The sequence below is a fragment of the Camellia sinensis genome, chromosome 5 (genome assembly GCF_055761805.1).
Source record: "Camellia sinensis isolate YWXY chromosome 5, ASM5576180v1, whole genome shotgun sequence".
In the NCBI taxonomy this organism is placed as follows: domain Eukaryota; kingdom Viridiplantae; phylum Streptophyta; class Magnoliopsida; order Ericales; family Theaceae; genus Camellia; species Camellia sinensis.
Genome location: NC_138965.1, coordinates 95,842,218 through 95,858,816, shown reverse-complemented (window position 1 = coordinate 95,858,816; position 16,599 = coordinate 95,842,218). Strand labels below are relative to the sequence as shown.

Genomic DNA, 16,599 nt, shown 5'->3' with positions numbered 1-16,599 from the left:
AAACATCAGTATGAACTAAAGAAAACGGTGTATCAGAGATAGTTCTTTTACGAAAAATGTAAGGCTGGCATTTTGGTAAATTTACACCCTTGACACTCGATAAGTTGATTAGGAGAAACTTTACTTAATAAACATGACTGAAATAAAGACCGTAAACGGTCGGCAGACAAATTCCCTAATGTGGAATGCCACAAATAAAAAAGACTCGACAGAAAATCTAACTGAAAAAAGAAAAAAGCAACTAGAGAGTTTGTCATAGGTAGATGCAAGTTCGCCATCACATAGATGTCTCAAACTCTATGGTTGGTCCCAATTTGTTGCTTGGACATCTGATACTGCACAGAACATATATAAGAAGAAAAGATAATATTAAAATCGGCATCAACCTGATTGATAGATAATAAATTGATAGATAACTAAGGAACATAAATGATGGATTGAATAGTGACAGTAGACATATCAGACAGTAGGACAGACCTAACAGATATAATAGACATACCAGACCCATTAGTAGCATTAACAGTAATAGGAAAGAGAGGGGGCGTATAATTTTGAAGTAAGGAGAGGTGAGGAATCATATGATGAGAGGTACTAGAGTAAAAAAGCCAGATAGATGAATAGATATCTGAAGAAGACCTAAACAAACCTGAATGAATAGAGGACACAATGAAGGCAGATGAAGATGGTTGGGAGGTAGACAATATATGCTGAAGTTGAGCAATCTGAACATTCAAGGAAGACAAGTCAGTATCAAGAGCTGGATCAGGTGCAGGATAAGCGACGAGAAGCCGAAAAGTACTCGGAGGAGTGTGAAACTGAGTCTGAGATTGTTGAGAACACGAGGTAGGCAGACATCCCTTCTTGGGACAATGATACTTGCAATGGCTCTTTTGATGACGAAAAGTACACTCATCTGAAGCCAGTGGCCTAGCAATCTTATCATCCGACATTGTGAATGTACTAGTAAATAAGAACAATGTAAAAGCCACAATAAAGGAAGCCAAAGGAGCCTAGATAAAAAATATATCCTGGAGTAAGTGTAATAGAAACTTGTTTAGTCCAAACAAGAATACAAGAGAACTAGGCCAACCAAACTTAAGATCTAGGTCACGACAAGAGAGGGAGAGATGTCATGATAGAAAACCAGGTCAACTAAACTTCAGAACCAGATGTAGCAGTGATGAACTAGAGAGTCGCGACCACAAACCAAAGAAGTCGAGAACCAAAAGTCTAGAATTTTCGAACCACAAAACCAGATAACCTTCGAATCACGATGTTTCAACTTCGATAGAGGTTGATTCGCGATGCTGGAGCACTCGCGACTTCAAAAAACCAGAATAGAGATTGAGTTGAACCTTTGTACCTTTGAATCATGATGGGCCAACTTTGAACCAGAAGTGGTTGAACTGATGTCGCAATTTGAGTGACAAATGAAGTTCAACTAGAGAGAGAAGGCTCGTGAACAGGGCAGATGTTGATTGCGAACCAGGTGGGTCGTGAATTAGAGGATAAGGGTCACGACTTGGATAAAGGTAGAAGTTGATTGCAATGTGAGTACAATTGCGACTTCGAGAGATGTTGAACAAGGAAGAACTACGAACTAGATGAACTTTGAACAAAGGGGAACTTCAACTTCAAACTAGATTTGATCAACCTAGATGAACAATCAGTTTATGCAAAACCTTAGCCAACACGAGATTAACGATCATGTAGCGCTAATACCATGTAAGAATACTGAATAAACTTGTATATTTAATCGTGATTCAATACAATGTGTATATATGATATATACATATATATATATATATATATATAACAATTCTAGGCCTAATCCTAAAGAGGAAACAAGAATAAACCTAAAACAAAATATTCACACAATAATATATACCAATATTCTCACAAAGATTTGGTGTTCTATGTGTTCTTTTGATTATTACTTTTAATTGTTTAAAAAATATTAGAAAATAGGATGAATGAAGTTGGTGTTTTTATATAAAATATGATGATATCAACAAATTCCATCCACTTCACTAACCGTTGATTAACGAAATGGTTTTTTTAAATGTAATGCGATTAAGTTTTGAAGGGAGGCCCATATCATTTCTCCATACTAGTGGGTCTGAGTGTAATTTAGGCAATAGTCACGGGAGGTTCATGTAATTTGCCTTAAATGATATGACACAATTAGTAATATTAGGAGCACCATGCCTAACAATGATTTTACCATTTGTAGTTACATATGAAGTAATAATTACAAAACTTATAAAAGATATTATATTTAAATTTGTATTCCCTCCACAAGAACATACAATTAATATTCTTAAATAACATCTTATTTATAAACGAAGCAAATTTGTCTCCTACAAAAAGAAATCTCCTACAAAATTATTGATCAACAACTTCAATTTCCAAACATCCAAGAACAAATCTAAAAGATAACAAAAATCTTTGAACAAGATATTTGGGAACCATCATCATTGGTGGTATTGGGGCAATTTTTGTTATAAAGGATTTGAAAATCACTGAAGAGAAGGTAGCCTTTTATCGAAATGGTCTCATCAATATTGAATTTTGTACTTACCAAAATGGGGAAAATTGAATTTTATGGTTAAGGCGTCGTTTGGGAACAGGCTAATTTAGTAACTTTTTGGTTATTTGGCTAAAATATGAGCTAAAAAAAACTAGTATGTTTGGGATGATTTTTTGACTTTTTACGAAAAGATGTGCAAAAAGTAGAGAGAAAATAGAATTTTTGATTTTTTTGTATGGGTTGTTGGCTTTTTGATTTTTTTAGTGACTTTTTGGCTTTTTAGCTAAATGGGTCGCTTCCCAAACAAGGCCTAAATGCTATGCAAACCATGACTGTCTAGTCAAAGTCTGTGTGGCATCCTGTAAGTTTTCTGGAGAATTTGTATATTCAATTGCATTTGTAATACAAGAGTACATCGGTTTATATAACAATCTAACCTAGGATTGAAAAAAGAAATAAGAATATTTACTCAATCCCTAATATATACAAAATATATATATATATATATATATACTATTATATATACATAAAACAGAATATTCTCAAACCCTTGCTCAAACTCAAGATGTTTTAGCAGAAAACTCCGAGAGTTTACCAAGAAAAATTGAAATCGAGTAGTGGTGTGAGTTTTAGTAAAGAAGTCAGCAAGTTGTAGAGACAGAAGGAAGCGAGATAGAGCTAGATTGTAGATGCTGATACACAAAGTGATAATCAATCTCAATGTGTTTCGTCTGCTCAATGAAGACAGTGTTATGGGCAATTTGAATAGCATTGCAGTTGTCACAGTCGAGAGTGGTCGGAGAAGACTATAGGACACCCAAATCAGACAAGAGACAACAAAGCCAAACAATCTCAGTAGTAGCGTAAGCCATAGCACGATACTCAGTTTTGGCAGTAGAGCGAGCAATAACAGTTTGTTTCTTGCTTTTCCGTTAAGAAATTGCCAAGAAACATACAGAAATCAAGAAACATATAGAAACCAGACGTTGACTTGCAATTAGTCACATCTCCTATCCAATTAGAATTAACATAGGCCACCAAGTCCAAAGAAGAAGTAAAGGATAATAATAAACCCTAAAAGATAGTACCTTGGAGATAGTGAAGAATTCAAACTAATATAGCCCAATGTGTGGAGCGAGGAGCAGAAACAAACTGGCTAACCACATTAACAACACAGGCAAGTTCAAGACGAGTAACCGTCAGATAGACCAAGTAACCCACAAGCTCTCGATATAATGTAGGATTAGTCAGAGGAACACCATCAGTAGTGTTGAGCTTCACATTAAGCTTAATGAGGTTATTAGAAGTCTTAAGTGTCAGTAAGACATGCACGATGAATAGCCTCATTGGCAAACTTGGCCTGAGATAGAAAATAGCTATTGGGAGAAGAAGCCACCTCAATACCAAGAAAATACCACAATGGGCCTAGATCCTTCATTTCAGTGGTGTGAAAAAGATGCTGCTTGACCTCAGAGATAGCAGAAGAGTCAGAGTCAATGATGAATAATAAGGTAACAAATTCCGCAGAGGTGTAGAGAAGAAATAAAGCAGAGTCTTGGGGGCAAGGATGAAACTCAAGCTTAGTAACAACAGTCTGAAAGCAATCATACCAAGCACGAAGAGATTGCTTCAGACCATACAGAGCACGCTGAAGATGACAGACTTGTCCAGAGGAATGGTGAAGGCCAGGACAAGGATGTATGTAAGCCTCTTCAGTGAGATGGCCATTAAGAAAAGCATTCTTAATATCCATTTGATAAAGAGGCCAGTGACGAACAGCAGCGATAGAGATCAAAGTACGACCAATAGTCATCTTGGCAATAGGGAGCAAAGGTCTCCTCATAATCAATGCCATACTCCTGTGAGAAACCTTTGGTAACCAGACAAGCTTTGTAGCGCTCAAGAGAGCTATTAGAATGAATCTTGACTTTGTAGACCCATTTGCAACCAACCAGATTCTTACTTGCAAGTAAAGGAACCAACTCCCAAGTATTAATTTTTGTAAAGCAGACAAATCATCCTCCATAGCTCGAATCCAATGAAGATCTTGACAGACTTCCTTGTAAGATTGATGTTCTGAAAAATAGTGAATAGCAGACAATTGATGAGAAGGAGTAGGCTGGGGAGGAGGAGAAGAGGGAACAGATTCATGGGGATTAGTGGAGAGGGACTCATCAGGACGGGTGATAGAAGGAGAAGATGGAATAGACTCATGGGAGTTAGTGAAGAGGGGGCTCATCAGGAGGGGTGGTAGGAGGAGAAGAGGGAATAAATGCATGGGGAATAGTAGAGATGTATTCATCAGAATTGATCTCAAAGGGAAATGGATCAATGTGAACCAAATCCTCTTTGGAAATCAGAGCAATGATAAGAGGAAGTTGAAAGTAAGGCAGACGTTCTAAAAAAGAAACATGACGGGAGACATAAAGACGACGAGAAATAGGCTCGTAACACCAATAGTCTTTCTGAGTAAGACTATAACCCAAAAAGACATATAGGACAAACCGGGCACTAAGTTTGGTTCGATCTTTACAGGAAAGAAGGACAAAATAAGCAGACCCAAAGACACGAAGGAGGGAGTAATTGGGAATTTGAGAGAACAGAGCCTTATAAGGAGACCGACTAGAAAACAGGGAAGTAGGCGTGTGGTTGAGAAGAAAAGTATCGGTAAGAACTGCCTTTCCCCAAAAACGGAACCGAAACTGAGGTAGAGAGAAGAAGAGATCTAGTTGTCTCAAGGAGATGACGGTGTTTACACTTGGCTCAATCATTTTGGGCAGGTGTATCAGTATAGGAAGTTTGGTGAATAGTACCTCAATTGGCCAAATACTCCCAAAATTCAGTTTTAAAATATTCTCCACCCAAGTCAGACCATAACAGTTTAATTGTAGACAAAAATTGAGTAGTGATCAGAGACTGAAAGATACGGTATATCTAATAGAAATTGGACTTATGAGTCAATAAGATAAACCCAAGTGTAATGGGTGTAGTCATCAACAAATGACACACAATATGCAGACCCCTTTTTGGTGAAACCAGGAGAAAGGCTCCAAACATCAGTATAAACTAAAGAAAACAGTGTATCAGATTACGAAAAGGTAAGGCTGTCATTTTGGCAAGTTTACAACCCCGACACTTAGTAAGTTCATTAGGAGAAACTTTACCCAATATATCTGACTGAGCTAAAGATCGTAAGCGGTCAGCAGACAAATGTCCTAATTTGGAATGCCACAAGTAGAAAGGACTAGACAGAGAATTTAACTGAAAAGAGGAAAAGGCAGTCGGAGAAGTTGTCATAGGCAGATACAAGCTCTCTACTACATAGACGTCTCCAACTCTACGGCTGGTCCCAATCTACTGCTTAGACATCCGATCCTGTACAGAACAGATAGAAAAGAAAAGATAACATTAAAACCGGAGGCATCAAGTTGACTGATAGATAATAAATTGACAAATAACTGAGGAAAATAAAGAACAGATGGAATAGAGACAACAGACATAACAGACAGTAGAACAGACCTAACAGATATAACAAACATACCAAATCCATTAGCAGCATTAACAGTAATAAAAAAAAGAGGGGGAATACAATTTTGAAGTAAGGAGAGATGATGAGTCATATAATGAGAAGCACCAGAGTCAAAAATCCAGACAGGCGAAAAGATGCCTGAAGAAGACCCAAGCAAATCTGAATGAAGAGAGGAAACAACTGAAATAGAGGGAAAGGGCTGGGAGGTAGATAGTATACTAAAGTTTGAAAACTTCGTTAGGAACTAAAATATCATATTATTTCATTAAACAAAAAAAATGATTTACAAGAGACATATATGTAAGTCAACTATGCAAACCCTAATTGCTGACAATGACTAAACTACCCTTAAGAATAAAATACACATATGCTTAACACCCCCTCCTCCCCCGGGCGCGTGGCCGGCAAACTCATGATGTGACAGCAAGAAGCATCGAGAGTTTGTCAAGCAGAAAATATAAGTGCAATGTAGTATGTGACTTAGTGAAGAAATCATCGATTTACATAGTAGAGGAGACAAATGGCACTTAGTGAAGAAATCATCGATTTGCATAGTAGAGGAGACAAATGGCAATGACAACGTGTGAAGCTGTAAGTGATGGCGCACAAAGTGGCAATCAATCTCAATATGTTTAGTCCGCTCATGAAAAACATAATTATGAGCAATCTGAATAGCACTAGTATTTTTGCAATATGTAGGAGTAGGACTAGGGGATGAGTCACCAAAGTCTGAAAGCAACCAACACAACCAAACAATTTTAGTAGTGATAATCGCCATAGCACGATACTCAGCCTCAGCAGAAGAACGAGCAACAACAATTTGCTTTTTGCTCTTCCAAGAAATAAGAAAACTTCTGAGAAAAACACAAAAACCCGTAGTAGACTTACGGTTCAGAGCATCACCAGCCCAATTAGCATCAAAAAAGGCACGAAGATCCAAAGAAGAAGTAGCAGAAAACAATAAACTCTGATGCAATGACCCACAGAGATAGCGTAATACAAAGAACAGCAGCCCAATGAATAGTAGCTGAGGTAGAAACAAATAGACTGACAATATGGACAGCATAGGCAATGTCGGGCCGAGTAACGGTAATATAGACAATGCTACCCACTAGAACCCAATATAAGGTAAGATCAGGCAAAAGGACACCATCAGTGTGTCAGCAGTGCGGGAGTCGGTCGACTTGGCCCGCTGAATAACATCAACTGCATACTTGGACTGAGATAGAAGCTAACCTCGAGGCAAAGAAGCCACCTCGATGCTCAAAAAATAATGAAGCGAACCAAGATCTGTCATCTCAAAATGATGATGCAAGTGAGCCTTGAGAGCAGAGATACCATACACATCATTGCCAGTGATCACCATGTCGTCAACATATAATAAAAGAATAATTAGCCTTGCAGAAGTGGAGCGAAGAAAGAGGGCCGAATCATGATCACTAGTACGAAAACCCAACTCACAAACCACAGTAAAAAATTTCTCAAACCAAGCTCGAGGAGCTTGTTTGAGGCCATATATAGCTTTGTGAAGGCGGCAAACTTCACCAGGAGCATGAAGAAGCCCAGGAGGAGGGACCATAAAGACTTCCTCAGCTAAGTCACCATTGAGAAAGGCGCTCTTGACATCCATTTGAGAGATGCCAGTAACGCACAGCAACAACGGCAATCAAGGTACGAACAGTGGTCATCTTGGCAACCGGAGCAAAGGTTTCTTCATAATTAAGGCCATATTCTTGAGAAAATCCTTTAGCCACCAATCGGGCTTTATAACATTCCACAGAATCATCGGCTTTGGTTTTAATTTTATACACCCACCGACAACCAACAGTATGTTTACCAGAAGGTAAAGCAACAAGATCCCAAGTACCAGTCTTATGTAAAGCAGAAAGTTCCTCATTCATAGCCTGTTGCCAAAGAGGGTCAGAAACAGCCTCCTTATAGGAGGTAGGCTTAGAAAGAGAGTGAATAGAGGATAAGAAAGTACAAAATTCAGAAGAGTAACAAGAGTTAGAATACTCATAACGAGTAGGACATGTACGTACCCGTTGAGGATACCGAGAAACCAAAGCCTTAGTAGTAGCAGGTAATGGAGACATAGCCGGAGGAGGAAGGGGAGGTGTACTTGCAGGCAAACAACGTTTCGTATGAGCATAAGTATGAATAATTGAAGGGGGAACAAGAGAAGGGGATGGGGAGGAAGAAGAGGGAATATCATAAGGAGACAAATATTTAACATAAGAATTAGAAGAAATAACATTAGGAAAAGGATCTAGATAATTAGGATCAGATTTAGTGAAAGGAGCAGAGGCATGGGAAATAGAAAAGAAGGGGATATGTTCTAGAAAAACAACATGGCGAGAAACATAGAGACGGTGAGTTGTGGGATCATAACAGCAATAACCCTTCCGCCCTTCACCATACCCAAGAAAAACACACATGGCAGAACGAGCAGACAACTTAGTACGGGCTGCACGAGGAAAGACAAAACAAGTACATCCAAACACACGAAGAGAGAAATAGTCAGGAGATGTACGATGTAAACGTTCAAATGGGGTAACACCACTAGTCACTTGTGAGGGTATGCGGTTAATAATATAGACAACAGTAAGAAGAGCCTCTCCCCAAAATGAACTAGGAACAGAGGCAGAGATCAACAAAGAATGAGCGGTTTCCATGATGTGACGATGCTTGCGTTCAGCCACACCATTTTGCTCAGGAGTTTCAGCATAGGAAGACTGTTGAAGAGTAACATCCGATTGTAATAAGTGAAGAAAATCATTATCACAATATTCCCCACCTAAATCACACCAAAAACATTTAATAACAGAAGAGTATTGGGTTTGAATTATGGCACGAAAGGCAGCATAGATAGAGTAAAATTCAGATTGGTGCTTCATTAGATAAATCCAACAATGTCGAGTATAATCATCAATAAAAGAGACATAATATCGGGAATCCCTTTAGTAGGAATGGGTGTAGGGCCCCACACATTAGAATGTATAAGATCAAAAGGTTTAGAAGAAGTAGTGAAACTTTTATTAAATGGTAAATCAATAAACTTAGCAAGTTTGCATCCACTACAATCTGAAATATTATGACTATTCAAAGAACCTAAGACACTAGTAGAAACTAAATACTGTAAACGAGAGCTAGACACATGACCAAGGCGAGAATGCCATAAATAAAAAACAGACAACTTAGGACTCAAACGAAAAGAAGACAAATCAACTGAAGATGCAATAATAGGAGGAACATGTAGTTTCTCCAGAACATATAATCCTCCTAACCTATGGCCCGTCCCAATCAGTTGCTTGGAATGAGAATCCTGCACAACACAACCAGAGGAAAAGAAGTAAACACAATAACCAATGGCACAAAGTTGACAGACGGAAATAAGATTCAAAGTTAACTGAGGAATACAATAAACATATGAAAGAGAGAGTATCAATCAAAATGGACCCAACCCCGGCTAGAGACATAGGAGTGCCATTGGCAACCATAATAGTACTAGTAGGAGGAGAAAAGATAGACAATAAGAGGGAGGAATCATGTGCCATATGATGCATAGCACCAGAATCAAAAACCCATGTGGAACAAGATATACCTGGAGGAGATGAAGAGGAGGAAGACAAACCAAGAGGAGATGAGATAACTTAGGCATTTGGCGTTTGAGTAGAGAGGAGTTTTTGCAATTGTTCAGCAATAACAGTCAAAGATGGAGAGGAATCATCCACTGAAGAAGCCGTGGCAGCTGTATATTTGTCTCCACCCTTTTTCCAAGAGGATGATTGGCTAGAATGCCTATCATAATTCTTTCTCCAAGTCGGCGATTGCCCATACGGTGGACGGCCCAAAAGCTGAGGACACTGAGCCTTCCAGTGACCTTTTTTTATGACAAAAGCTTCATTCATCCATAGGAGCACGAGAGTAGGATTTGCTGGAAATAGGAGAAGAATGACCAGTGGGAACGACCAGAACTGTTTTGAGTTGGCAAAGGAAGCAATCCTTTGCTAGGAGCTGCTTTGAAACGAAGTTCTTCAACCAATAACTCATTAACCACAGAATTAACAGAAATAAGAGGACTACGATGCAGAATAGTACCGCGAAGCCCCTCAAAATCAACCCTAAGGGCCATCAAGAACTAAACCAGCCATTGCTCCACTCGATAAGTACAATATGCCGCATGAATGCTCAATGACTTAAGCTCAGTAAAAGCTAATTGATCCCACAAACCAGTCATGACAGAGTACAATTCCTGGATGCTCTCATCACCTTGTTGAGTAGCACGAATCTCGTGTTCTAACTGATAACGTTTAACAAAATTTGATTGAACATACAACCGAGAGAGATGATCTCAAATTTGCTTCGCAGTAGTGAACTTGGCAAAATGAACCTCAATAGACTGATCTACAAAATTATTAATCCAAGTAATAATCTTGGCATTAGTAACCTGCCATGTAGAGAGCAAATCTTGAAACTTTTCAACATTGGCATCAATGGGCATAAGAGAATCACTAGTGACATCCCAAACATTTTTACCCAGAAGAAAATTCTTCATGACATAGGCCCAATGAACACAATTATCCTCCACTAACTTCACACTAATGGCTTGAAGTGAATATGACGTTCCACTAGACATGATATCAACAATATAAATAATAAAGAACTTTACAGAGCAAATCTAAAGTTCAGCAACAACCCCAACAGTTTGCAATTACCAAACCAAGTTATAAAACCAAAGAAAATTCTCAACCATATTAATTACCCACTGAGAAGTCACAAGAGACGGCAACACAAAAAAAAGAAAAGGAAGCTGAAGTAGAGTACCCAAGTCGTGAGGGGACGAGGTTGCAAAAGCCACAGCTTCGAACCAAAACGAGCCAATATCAATCACAATTGGAAGAGCCAAACGTGACTGACAGGGAGAGTCGTGACTTCACGAGGCACAAACGCGACTGTAAGACAAGAGAGAAAGTAGCGACTTCGTGAGGCACAGACGAGTACCCAAGTCGCGACTGTGAGATGAGAGGGAGAGTCGCGACTTCACGAGGCACAAACGCGACTGTGAGATGAGGGAGAAAGTCACGACTTCGTGAGGCACAGATGAGCCCACTTGACTTCGATGCAAGAGTGTATAGCGGCAAACGAAGAGAAGAAACCACAAACCTATGTTCAGTTCATACTCCAATACCAATGAGATTTTTCTAGGTTAGCTATCAACACCTTGCTCTGATACCATGAAAACTTACTTAGGAACAAAGTATCATATTATTTCATTAAACAAAAAAAGGATTTACTCGAGAAATATATATAAGTCAACTATGCTAACCCTTATTGCGAACAATGACTAAACTACCCTTAAGAATAAAATACACGTATGCTTAACAAAGTTGACTAATCTGAGCACTCAAGAAAGCCAAGTCAGGATCAAGAGTCGGAGCAAATGCAGTGGAACCGATGGAACGACGAAAAGTACTCGGAAGGGGAGCGCGGAACTGGGTTTGAGATTGCTGAGAAGATGTGATGGGCAGATGGCCTTTCTTGGGACAATGATACTTCCAATAGCCTCGCTAATGGCAAAAGGCACACTCATCATAAGCCAGTGACCTATTCTCGGGCCTATCAATCTTATCATCTGACATTTTAATGGACCAAAAAAAAAAAAAAAGAAAGAATTAACGAAACAAAGTGTAATAAACTACAAACTAATGGGTCAAAATATAATAAACCCAAAAAAAAAGACTAGATGGGTCAAATATATGTGGGTCAACAATTAGCCGACAGATACCAAGTATACAAATGACACTCCTTCAAATCTAAGGGTCAGCTGAGTCACGATCCAAACCCAACTCAAAGCGAGAGAGAGAGAGAACCAGCATATAGAACCAACAAAGGAGGTCAGTGAGAGAGATGGATTTCGCGAAGCGAAGCTGAGCTAGAGAGAGGCTTTATGAAAACGACACCACCAAGAGAGAGAGAGAGCAAACCTTCGTGAGAGAGGTTCTTCGCGAAGCAAAGATGAGCGAGAGTGAACCCTTGATGCCTCGAATCAAAGCGAGAGAACAAAGAAGAACCCTTGCAAGCACGATCAGACCAAGACGAGAGAGCTACAACTTCGGACCAAAAAACCAGAGAGCCTTCACAACTTCAGACTAGAGAGAAGACGACTCGAAGCACTAAGTCGACGCACTAAGAGAAAACGAAGACTAGCACACACGATTCGACTAGCGATCGTGACCCCAAATCAGGAATACATGGGTCACCCACCCAAGTCGAAGACAACCAGCGAATCCAAGAGAGAGAGCGCGAATCAAAGAACAATGGTGATAGATCTAGGGTTTTGAATCAGAGAATAATGGTGACGGCACTGATACCATGTAAGTTTTCTGAAGAATCTGTATATTCAATTGCATTTGTAATATAAGAGTATATCGGTTTATATAACAATCTAACCTAGGATTGAAAAAGGAAATAAGAATATCTATTTAATTCCTAACATGTACAAAATATATATACTATCATATATACATAAAACCGAATATTCTCACACATCCATCCATTTGCATTATTAATAAACAACATAATTGGCCTGATACTAGCAGTTTGATCCAGACTAGCAATCCGTCCAAACAAATGCATTATTAGGAGTCCCTTGGGAGATATTCTGAACTGTTGGCCCCATATATTCTCTAGTTTAATCCCCTCTGTAATCTCCCCAAACAAATATGGCCTTAATGTATGGGAAGGACAACATTACTCACAGCCCCTCTCCAAAAAAGAGGGGAAAAAGGGTAAAAATAAACAACCACCACACGTGCATGCATAGTTGCACTAATTGATAGAGATAGAACTCAGAAAAATGAAATAGCTTTTGGTTCTGTATTGACATGTTATAGATATGGATTACATACAGCTGATAAAATGCTTTAAAATGTCTGCAAAGGAAAATATTGGATACATGTGTTGGAGAGCTTTAGGTTGAGGTGGATGAATAAAATACCTAATACAGAAGAATCTAATAAACAATGATAAACCTTAATTAAAAGAAGCAAATGACTAAACTACCCTCAAGCATTAATATATTGCATAAGCAATTCCTCAGCTAAAATATGTGTATCTTAACAACTGGCCTCTTCAAAGCTCCTGTGGGAATGGTGCATACCTTTTTGTTTGAGGGTGGAGTCACTGCGGTTTTTTTTTTTTTTAATGACCCAAATTCCCACTTACTACAACCTAGAATATTATATATTTGATATACTACTACCATCGGAATGCAGGTGGTTTTGACTTGTCCCTCAAAATGGAGTTGTTAGTTTTAATCAATCCAAGCTAACTTAAGCCCATCTCATTGCCCTTGAGTCATTGGTTTTTAGGCTGAGTTGCTTCTTTAGTATGATTTATGAACAGGCAACTAAGGATGCAGGATTTCGAAGACATGATTTCGACTTCTGACTATTTATCTGCTTTGTTCATTGAGTGCTTGGGCCTTCTATGCATTTTTTTTTTTTTTTTTGGGAATCTTGGGTTCATGTCTGTGATTTATAAATGTGGATTTTATTTTTTTATTTTTTTTGCAGTCGACCTGGAGGTGATCGGATTTATGGTGTATTTGACAACCAGCTTCCCGCTGCTTTAAGAAAGCTTCCATTTGATCGGCATCTTTCTCTGCAGAATGTGAAGAAAATTGTTTCAGAGGCAGATGGTTACCAACCACACTTGATTGCACCCGAGCAAGGTTATCGACGACTTATTGAGGGGTCATTAAATTATTTTAGGGGCCCAGCTGAAGCTTCAGTTGACGCAGTAAGTAGTAGTGTTAACTACTATTTTTGGTTTGCACTGGTTTCATTTAAAATATATTTATGTGCTTATCCAAAAATTGCCTCCGAATATGTGCCTAACCAAGAACTCTTTAAATGTAGGTTCACTTTGTTTTGAAGGAACTTGTTAGAAAGTCAATTGGAGAAACTCAGGTGAACCACCCTTTGAAGCTGATTGCATAGTTTTCTAGTGTGCCCTTGTTATTTGGAAAGTGCCTTGAATATTTTCTCCTTGTTTGGTTTTCAAACTCAAAACCTGCTTGAGTTATTTGTTTTCCATATTTGTCTTAAGCGAACTTTTTTCATATTTTAGTCAATTTTTTTAGTTATTAGATGCACCTAATTTAGATGCAGTTAAAAAGTAAATATTTGTGAATAAATATGAAAAAGTTCACTAAAGACAATAAAATAAAATAACCAGCACATTTCGGTATTTTTTGTTGAACATTTTTTCTAATTTCCTTATAACTTTGTAGGTGCATCCAAAAAGATTTTTTTTTTTAATACTAATATATGAAAAAGTTCACTATAGAAACCCCCCCGCCCCCCCCAAAAAAAAAAAAAAACCTCAAAAATATTTTTCAAAAACTAGACATTACATTTCCGTACTTTTTTTTTTCAGTGAATTTTTAAAATGAATTTCTTTATAAATATTTTCACTTTTTCAGTGCATCTGAAAAAAAAAAAAACCTCAAATAGTTTTTCAAAAGACTAAACCAAATTTATGTTTTTAACGGGACAGGAGTTGAGGCGGTTTCCTACACTGCAAGCTGAAATAGCTGCTGCAGCGGGTGAAGCCTTGGAAAGGTTTCGGGAGGAAAGTAAGAAGACAGTTATAAGATTGGTGGACATGGAATCTTCATACCTGACGGTAGATTTCTTCAGGAAACTGCCCCAGGAGGTAGAGAAAGGGGTTAACCCAGCTACTCCTGCTGCTGCTGCCGCCGCCCCAACTGTGGATCGCTACGCAGAGGGCCACTTTAGGAGGATAGGTTCAAATGTGTCTTCTTACGTGGGAATGGTGTCTGAGACAATCAAGAACATAATTCCCAAGGCAGTGGTTTATTGTCAGGTTAAGGAGGCCAAACAGTCCTTGCTCAATCGCTTCTACATTCAAATTGGCAAGAAAGAGGTACTCACCCACTCTGTCTTTGTGTGTGTGTGTGTGTGTGTGTGGGGTAAGAGTCTTCAATAGAGTTTCTTCAATCCTTTGAGGCGCACAGCTTGTTATTTATACAGTAACTAGAAGACAGTGGATTACATAATTTTATTTTATTCAAATTTAATGTCACACCAGTTATTCCTAAACTAGATGAATCTCTCTCTAATTAATGAAATTTGAAGAAACCTGTCATTACCATCACCAATAGGGTCAATCATAGGCTCTCTTCTGCCGCCGTCTCTATGAGGCAGCACCCCTAGTATAAAATATTGGTTCCACCCCTGAAGACCAAAATTACAATTTTGCTGTAGACCCAATTTTTCTATCAAAAAAATTCTACCACCTTCTCATATGTGGCGGGCCCCTTCCCATGTGATATTGTGAAAAAATAAAGGTCTTCCTTTTTTGCCAAAATTGTATTGTTTGGTTACTTAAAACACTATTTTCGGTTATTTGTTTTTCTTGTTTTTTTGTCTTTGGTGAATTTTTTTTCATATTTTAGTAAAAAAAATATTAATTTTTAAATATAGTTAAAAAGTAAAATATTTGTGAAGAAATTTGAAAAAAAAAAAAACTTATACGGTAAAAAATTACGTTCCTATTGTAAGTTGTGTAGCATTATAGTAATCATGAAATGCAAAGGTTGAAAGATTAACTTGTTTGCACTTGATTAAAGTATACCCTTTTTCATGAAATTGCTGTTGGAAGTTGTTGAATTGTCGTAACACATGAAATTGTGGCCTTTTTTCTGCCATGTTTTCAGGCTAAGCAGCTTGCACAATTGTTAGATGAAGATCCAGCATTGATGGAGAGGAGGCAACAATGTGCAAAAAGGCTTGAACTGTACAAGTCAGCGAGGGATGAGATTGATTCTGCATCATGGGCGCGGTGAGACTAACGGACATATGGAGATGCTTTGTATGGTATGATGACACAGTTCACGATATAAACAATTCCGTACTTTTGCTGATTGTTGAATTATTGGATGATTGAGATTCTTCTCACGTCATATTTTTTTTAGTTTATTCCTCGTGTTGGAGGTTGGGATTTTGCTCTTTTCTTTTCTTTCCCGTTATCTGGTAGGTGAGTCCATTTGAATGTTCTGTAAATGTGTAAATTTTATTACTTCCCTTATAGTATGTAAAGTAATTAAATATCTCTCTCTCTCTCTCTCTCTCTCTCTCGTTTTGATTATGACAAAAGCTTATTTTTTGTTTTGAGAATTTTTAATGTTTAGGACACCGAAAGACTTGAAATTAAAATTAAAGTTTTTTATTTATTTATTTATTTAATGCATCACTTTATAGTACTCAAACCTTTCAGAGATTGGTGATTGGAACATTTGAGGGATCTAATTGAATTTTAAAATTGCAATAGTGATTGTGATTGAATTGCATTTTCCAAAAAAAAAAAAAAAAAAGGTTCAATTTAAAAATTTAATGTCTTTGTATGTTTCTTGTTTTCTTTTCTACCTCTCTTGAGGTGTTGATGATGATAAGAAGTAAAACTCTGTAGTAGAGCTTTTGCCATTTCACTTTCTTCTTCCGAGTAGATATGC

The 16,599-nt window shown here is 38.0% G+C and overlaps 1 protein-coding gene across 1 annotated transcript in view; it reads left to right on the top strand.

The window, feature by feature from the left end:
• The window catches only part of LOC114307238 (phragmoplastin DRP1E), a 43,432-nt gene extending 27,235 nt beyond the window's left edge, over positions 1 to 16,197 (top strand). The window contains exons 12-15 of the mRNA XM_082869335.1: positions 13,637 to 13,862; positions 13,982 to 14,032; positions 14,622 to 15,011; positions 15,805 to 16,197. Of these exons, the coding sequence (XP_082725461.1) occupies positions 13,637 to 13,862; positions 13,982 to 14,032; positions 14,622 to 15,011; positions 15,805 to 15,933 (796 nt within the window). The 3' untranslated portion in view covers positions 15,934 to 16,197. The remainder of the gene's footprint in view (positions 1 to 13,636; positions 13,863 to 13,981; positions 14,033 to 14,621; positions 15,012 to 15,804) is intronic.
• The last annotated feature ends 402 nt before the right edge of the window (positions 16,198 to 16,599 follow it).